The 7,634-nt window shown below is 32.0% G+C and overlaps 1 protein-coding gene across 4 annotated transcripts; it reads right to left on the minus strand.

Moving 5' to 3' along the window:
• Positions 1-2,309: 2,309 nt before the first annotated feature.
• Positions 2,310-5,454, minus strand: LOC148253449 (Galactose oxidase/kelch repeat superfamily protein). Of its 4 annotated transcripts, none has more exons than XM_088223280.1 (3): positions 5,199-5,440; positions 4,358-4,434; positions 2,310-3,936 (listed from the first exon to the last, which is right to left on the minus strand). In XM_088223280.1, exons 2-3 carry the CDS (start codon positions 4,372-4,374, stop codon positions 2,538-2,540), a joined length of 1,416 nt encoding a protein of 471 aa, XP_088079406.1. In that variant the 5' UTR covers positions 4,375-4,434; positions 5,199-5,440; the 3' UTR covers positions 2,310-2,537. The 4 variants fall into 4 exon arrangements, with proteins under 4 accessions (XP_088079406.1, XP_088079405.1, XP_088079403.1 ...); XM_088223279.1 differs by having other exon boundaries at positions 2,310-4,163; positions 5,199-5,239; XM_088223277.1 differs by lacking the exon at positions 4,358-4,434 and having other exon boundaries at positions 5,199-5,454.
• Between the last annotated feature and the right edge of the window lie 2,180 nt (positions 5,455-7,634).

Consider the following 7,634-nt stretch of genomic DNA (forward strand, 5'->3'; position numbering starts at 1 on the left):
TGCCATCATCACATCACCTATTCCTCTGCTGCTTCTTTCATCATTTTTCCTATTTTATTTTAACAACCCTATCCCTCTCTTCTCTCTCTTATTCGATCAATGCTAGATGAAGAAGATGAAAGTGTCAAAACAACCCCATTTAATTAAATGGAGGGAGCGGGGTTGGATTAGGTTTGGGTGGAATGGGCTTCGTTGGGCCTTTTCCTCTTTGTTTTTAGGTCTTATAATTGGGTTGTGTGAACGGGCCAAACTTAAAAGTTTAGGCCAGACTAAAATCTGGTTTTAAAGAGTGGAATAAGTATCTTAAAAGTTTAAATGGACTTCGAATTCCAAAGAGTTTGGGTTTTAAAATTTTAGGGCTTTTCTTTCTTCATCATTTTTTTTTTTTAATTTTTTATTCATTTTACTGTCTTAATTTTCTTTTTTTTTTTTTCCTTTTTAATCATTTTTCTCATTCTCTCTTTTTTTCTTTTATATGATAATAATAACAACAACACAAATTAACAATGATGAATATTTATCTTCTTTTTGCTTTATTTTTAGTATAAATTAATGACTAATACGAATACTTGAGAGGATAGTGCATTAAAATAAGAGTGTATTCTATTTTATTTCTCTTTTTTTTTTTTTATTTACAATCGAAATTATTCATTAAATTTAGGTATGACAAAACTTGAGTGAGATATCTAACATTCTTTACTTATGCTTTGATAAAAGACGAATTAAAAATTGATTCTGTGTACAACGATCAAAAAAAATTTTTCTCCTTTCTCCTCCTTTTGTAATGGTGAAAATATGTAAAATGGAAGCATTTCTTTTTCTATAAATTAAAGAAAGACGTAAGATGATTGTCACCTTACTTTTTAGGCATTAAAGGTTAAAGCAAATTGATGAATAGTACTTAAACCAATATTAGGTGAATGCATAATGAAAGTCACTATACCTTTTTAGGCATTAAATGCAAATTCATAAATAAATGACGCCTTAAATTTTAGGTACTAAAGGCAGATATATGATTAAAAAGTAACATTGCATTTTTAGGCATTAAAGGTGAAAGAATATCATATTGTCTTTATTAGGCATTAAATGTGAAAGAATAAATAAAATATGACATTACCTTATTTGGCATTAAAAGTAAAAGTATAAATGAAAAAATATTTTACCTTTTTACACGTAAAAGGTAAATTGTATAATGAAATAATAGCTCATTCGGAAATTAAAAAAAATAATTGAACGAACTTACCTTTTCAAAGTGGAACATTAATCAATAATTGTTCTTTTTGAAAAGTGAGGTCTTATATTTCTTTAATTTCTAGCACATTTCTGTCAGTAAATAATGACATATAAATAACATGAGAAACAATCATTTTTGTTTCCCTTTTTTAGGGTTAATCCTTAACTCATCTCCTTTGTTCTAATTGCATCTATAAATCATTTTTAACCCATAATTCTAAATTATGAACAAAAGAAATAGGTTAGGGTATCATTTTCTCATAATTTCTCTATTTCTTTTCTTTTCCATTCTTTCCTTTCTTTTAATCTCTCGGGTCACTTACCCACTCATTTTGAAGAGCACCCAAAATAGTATCATTTTTAAAAATGTTGTGGTGGGACTTTATGAGCTACCATGGGTTCAAGGATCAAGTCAAAATTTTAAAAGGAAAGGCTCGGGCTTCTCTATAGATGTAGGAGGGATTTTTTATTGTATTGGATCAATAATTAGATTGAGTTTGGACTTGGGTTTGAATTAACAAACAATGACGTTTCTATTTGGACTTTTTTAATTTGAAGTTGAGCTGGGCTCTGGGTTTTCATGATTTTATAATGTAGGGTAAAAAACATGAGTAAGGAAATGTTAGTTTGAGATAAAGAAGGGCTCCACGTAAAGGGTTGGCTTTTCGGCTATAAAATAAATAGAATAGATTTTAATTTTTATGAAATATAAAAATAAAAATTAATTAGGATAAAATTAGAGAATTATACTCTTATATCTACTCTCTAGATATTGGAACCACGTGTAAATAATAAGCTAAGGAAATGTTTTCTCATTTATATAATACAGGATATCTGAGAATATTCATGGATAAGCTGCCAAACATTCCCAAATTCCAATACTTTTTAGTGTTTTTAATGGTTCCGTAAAGCCAAAAAATTAAAATTTACTCCCACAGATGCAAGAAATTATGAAAATATTCTGTTAATTCCAGGATCAACTTCATTATATGCTCAAAACTGAAGACGTAAAGGAAAAAAAAAATAAACACCTTCCTTTTGCATCTCATAACTGCAAGCAATCAACTCAGTCAAAAGAATCACCAACACTACAACTTCATTCAACTCTACAACTCTATAACCCATAAAAAGAGAGCACAAGAAAATGGTTTTGTACACGAATGTGCAAATTTTAGTATCAAACTTTTTATACATTTAACTTCACTGAAACAACAATATTCATATCAAGAAATCCCTATTTGGAATTTATCCTGAAAATTAAAATTGTAAAAATGCTGCAACTCCAGCTCCTTACTTCCCCAGTTTTAGACATCTAGAGTCTGACAGCTAACCAGTTCCGTCGATCCAGCACTCCTTGTGGCAATTACCTTCCAAAGATTGGTTTCCGATTCTGTTGCCAATTCAGTGCGTTCACGCGGTGAGTAATATATTGAATCTGACACTTCAGCCATAGAAATAAAATGGTTTTGCACGTCAGCCTGCAGAACAGAAATATTGTTGTTTGCATCCTTTGTAATCACATGAAGCTTTCCAAGTAAACCAGCAAGCAAATAGGGAGACTCTGAATCAGTGAAGTCATGAATGGGAACATCACCAACCACAACTTTCCAGGTATCATCTTGGTAATCATAGACCTTGATCCTAGCACTATCAAGGGAACTAGAAGGATCCAGTGCATACAACTCTCCGTCGACAGTCACACTTAATTTTGTTCCTGCTTGTCTTGCAGGCCAACCCTCGCCCATTCCAGCAGGCATTTCAACCCAAGAATTCACTTCGGGATCATAAACTTCTCCTCCAACATCAACAAAAAAGGGCCAGCAATAGAAACTCTGGGGCACAAATAACTTTCCCCTGTATGATGTCATCCCAGTTGCAATGGGCTTGAGCAAATCAGCCAAAAAAGCTGTAGGCAGTGCCTGAGCTTTTGAAAAAGGCATGCTTGGTATCGTAGACCAAAGACCTGTAAAAGGATCAAACACTTCAGCAGATTGAAGTGGGCTCAATCCACCACGACCTCGGGTAACACCTCCAGCAACATAAAGTTTGTTATTTAAAATGCCTGTCTTGCTATAGGCTCTACCAATTTCCATTGGACTCACCTCACTCCATGCATTCACAGTAGGATCATACCGCCAGACGCACCTCAATGCAGAAGCTCTAGAGAACCCCCCCAGTACATAAAGACAGCCATCAACAGCCGCAATGGCACACCCGCAAAACGGTGTTCGATCCAATGAATCCTTTTTCCCAAGCCAGACCCTAATAACATCTGCAATCTTTATACTTGAGCCCACAACATTCCACATGCTACGGCCAGCTAAACCTTTCTTTGCCTCATCTTCAAACACAATGCTGGGCATTGGTGGCAGCCTCTGCCAGCTTCTTGATAAAGGGTCCAAAGCATACCACAAATGCCTGCTGTCTTCAACTTTTGTCAATATATAAAGCCATTCCTCAGTTGTTCCAAGTTCTTTTCTCAGACGAAATAATTCAGGACTTATGACAGCCGCTTTCCAGGAGTGAGAAACTAACTTTGCCTTCAAGTAGTAAATCCTGGGAAGCCTAGCTAGAATCTGATATGATATCTCATCAGGAAGGCTAGGAATCACTCTTGTATTCTCCTCAGAGAAGCTTACTAACAATCTCCGCCTCTTGCATGTCTTAGAGTTTGAAGCCTCAGATAGCTCATTTTCTCCAGTCCTGGAACCATTTGCACTCAATATGGCACCCATTAATATTTTCCCCCTCTATTGAGATAGATTTAAATGACCACCAAAAGGATCTTTTTTTTTTTAAATAAACCACCAAAAGGATCTTGATGGCGAAACATTCCAGATCAGCCCTTGCAGTTGACAAACATCTTTTTTAGGAAAGCAATTTGATTTTCCAACATTAACTTGCCAAAAACCTAGAAAGCTGTTTCACATCTGAGATTTAAAGCAAATGGGTAAGAAAGAAAAATGACATTGTAAATTGTCAAAGGCTACTGCAAAAAGATATTGACAATATTCCCACTTCTTTCATGAAAAAACACAAAACAAATCACATTTAGATCACACAATAATCTGAGAAATTGTTCTAGTTACTTATTAAATCACACAGTAATGACACGACAACATACTTATTGCCAATGGTCATGAGGACCTGAGCCTGGCAAAGGTTCCAGCCTGTGCATAATGAGCATACAGCCTACCCATGCTGCAAGGCGATAGTATACATTGAAAGAATGTAACGTTACTAATAGAAAAAAAAAATAATTTCACCAAGAATATAATTTATAGGAAGACTGTAACCTAGCATGTAACAATTGGTTAAAGAAAGTGTTGCTGGCCAAACAGAACATTATAATAATAGCACTAGTCAGAAGAATACCAAATGCTGGAAGAATTAAAAGAAGGATAAAAAGAAGTAAGTTTTCTGGTTCACCAACTAATTTTCCATGAGACTATTTTTATCCTACTGATCGGAAGAACCTTAATATATTCCAACCAGTTATCTTGTAATCACATCAAGTCCCTGCATGGATACTTGACAAGATCTAACAATATGTTCAACAAGAACCTGAGAACGTGATTTAATCAAGAGGATTTTAAGTTTTAGCCTTGCAAGAATATGTGAAATCTGAACAGAGAACGTTCCAAAACAAACGATTAAAACACTATGACAGTAACCGAATAATATTTGAGCAGATATTCAAAAACTTTCTTTCCTCTTCTAAATCCGAGGACATTCCAACTTAAATTCCCGACACAAAGCTAGACAAACTTGGAGGATAAATCATATGGGTTTTCTCTATTATCACAGGAATCCCAAAATTCAACTGAGAAAACTAAAAATATATAGGGGAAATATGAATCCGAACGTTTTCTACAATTATCACAATTCTAACATAATAAAGAAATGAGGAAATGAAAATATTACAACAAGAAAGCAACTCGGTTGAAGAGAATTAGGCACTATACCAATTATCTGTTTGGCTCGAGGGAAACATCCTTTCTGGAGACTGGAAACTGATTTCTCTCACAAAACCAAGGGAAAGAGAGCTAAAGAGACGAGAATCCTCCATTAGTATGCAGCCATGAAAAAGATCAGAATTGAAACCTCTTTCTGGTGAAATCAAAGAATCGAACAAGATGAAATGGGATCGCCGTTTCTGAGCTTGGCACGCTGCGTTTTGGGTTTTTGCGTAAACATCTGTTTTCTCCTTTGATTATTCTTAATTTAATTTAATTTAATTTTTTCATTAACCTCTTTTAAATAATCAGTCGACGTCAGCCTACGGACGTCAACAATAATTTATGAGTTGACGTAGGATGGCATCTGTTATTTTTTTTTTATGGTTACATGAAATTGTAGATGGATCGAGTCATAACCCGCTACCATTTATAGATGGTTCGGGTCATAACCCGCTACGGTTATTGATTGAATAAAATTCCCATCCGTTTTAACCAACTTCGGTGATTTATAAATTTATTTATATGATTTATTTTTGCTCAATTATTGAGATGTGTAGAATAAATTGGGCAATTTAGTGAGTAATTCGACTGTTTTCTATCTACATATGTTATATTTAAAACTGAATCATTTATTGCAATGAGCATGATTTAATTTCTAATTAGTTTAAAATGTTTAATATTTAGTTTGTATAATTTAATATTATTTTAAATTATATTTTATTTTAATTTATATTTAATTAATTATTTAAATATTTTAAGTTTTAAATTAAAAAAATTAAATAGAGTGGGTGAAGAAATGGATTTATACAGATAATTGGGGCAAGCAACGTTTAAAAGTTCTCACACGTGGGGCTGGTGTGAGTTGAAATCCTTCTATGGGTATAAAGTGGATATATAATATATATTTTAGTTAATTTATCATTTTTATATTATGTTTTTTTATTGTTTCATCTTGGGAAAAAGGAAGTTCTATTTAAAATTAACTTCTGTAAATTTATTTTATAGCATATTATTATTTTGAGTTTTAATAATTAAAAAAATGCTAAAATAACAAAGTTCACTATTTACTATTGAGAAATGGTAAAATTTTACATTTGATTTTTTCTTTATTTAAACTTCATTTTCTAATTTTAAATTTTTGTTAAATTTACCATCTTTGTTAATTATCACATAAATTATTTATGTTTGACCATATATGATCATGCACTTTAGTGACGATAACATTTCGTGTGGATGTCATTATCAACGTTATATGATATCCACGATCTAAGTATATTAAATGGGCATGATTTCTTCATCCCATAGCCTCCATCTCCCCCTATAAAACTCTATTTTTTGGATAATCTTTGTGTCTCTAATATTATCTACGTATTAGTTTAATAAAATATTTAGGGTGATTGTAATTTGTAATATTAGTTTTAAAAATAATATTAAAATCATTATTAATTAAAAATATAAAAAAATAATTGTAATATATTTACAATATATAATGAAAAATATCAAATAATTCAATATAATTTATTTATATTTCAAAATTATATTATGGGTTAAAAATTAAATTTAATATATATTTGATAACGAATTCTCAAATTAAAATTATTTGAAAATACGAAAACTTTATATGTATTCACATCAAGATTGACTTTCTATAATTAACTATTTAATTAACGAAACTCACGAATAAATTGAATAATATTTATGTTAAAATTTTCTCACAAAATTTTAACAAACTAAAAGAACAAAATTCTCTCAAAATTTCCTCTTATTTTAGGGTGTGGTTTTTTTTTTCGTTGGCAGACTTTTTATCGGCATTTGAAGGTGTGCGATCACACGTTTTATCAACGATTTACTTTTTAGCAGTGCCTTTTTTCAGCGCTTTTGAATATGCGGCGGCACTTTTTACCAGGGACTTTGGATGTGCGGTAGCATTTTTAATTAAGGCCTACAATCTGCGGCTGTAGCTTTTATCAGTAGCTGTGGATGCGACTGCACTATCTACCAGCACTTATTAAAGTGCAGCTGCACTATTTACCAGCCTTTTCTTTCATTTCTTTTTAGCCCCCACTTTATATGTAACACCAAAAAAAAAATATTATTTTTTTATTTATTTTATTTATTTTAATTTATATTAGAATTTTAGTTTAATTTTGTATATATTTAATTTATAAAGTTTTAATTTAATTTAATTTAATGAAAATAAAAATAATGATAATGATAAAATAGGGTAAAATTTATTTTTAGATTTAATTGAAATTGATTTTGGAAAAAAGGGGTGAAATTTTGAATTCTGTGGGTGTTTTTGAAAAGAAAATTGAAAATCGGAGGTCAAAACGCAATTTAAAAAAGTTGTGCCACGTCAGCAGCCACGTCAGCAGCCCAGTCAGCAGCCCCACCCAACCAGGACACGCCGCGAGGCAAGGAACGCTGATGCGGGACGGGGCC

This window comes from Carica papaya, chromosome 6, assembly GCF_054855325.1.
Source record: "Carica papaya isolate Zhongbai chromosome 6, ASM5485532v1, whole genome shotgun sequence".
Taxonomy (NCBI): domain Eukaryota; kingdom Viridiplantae; phylum Streptophyta; class Magnoliopsida; order Brassicales; family Caricaceae; genus Carica; species Carica papaya.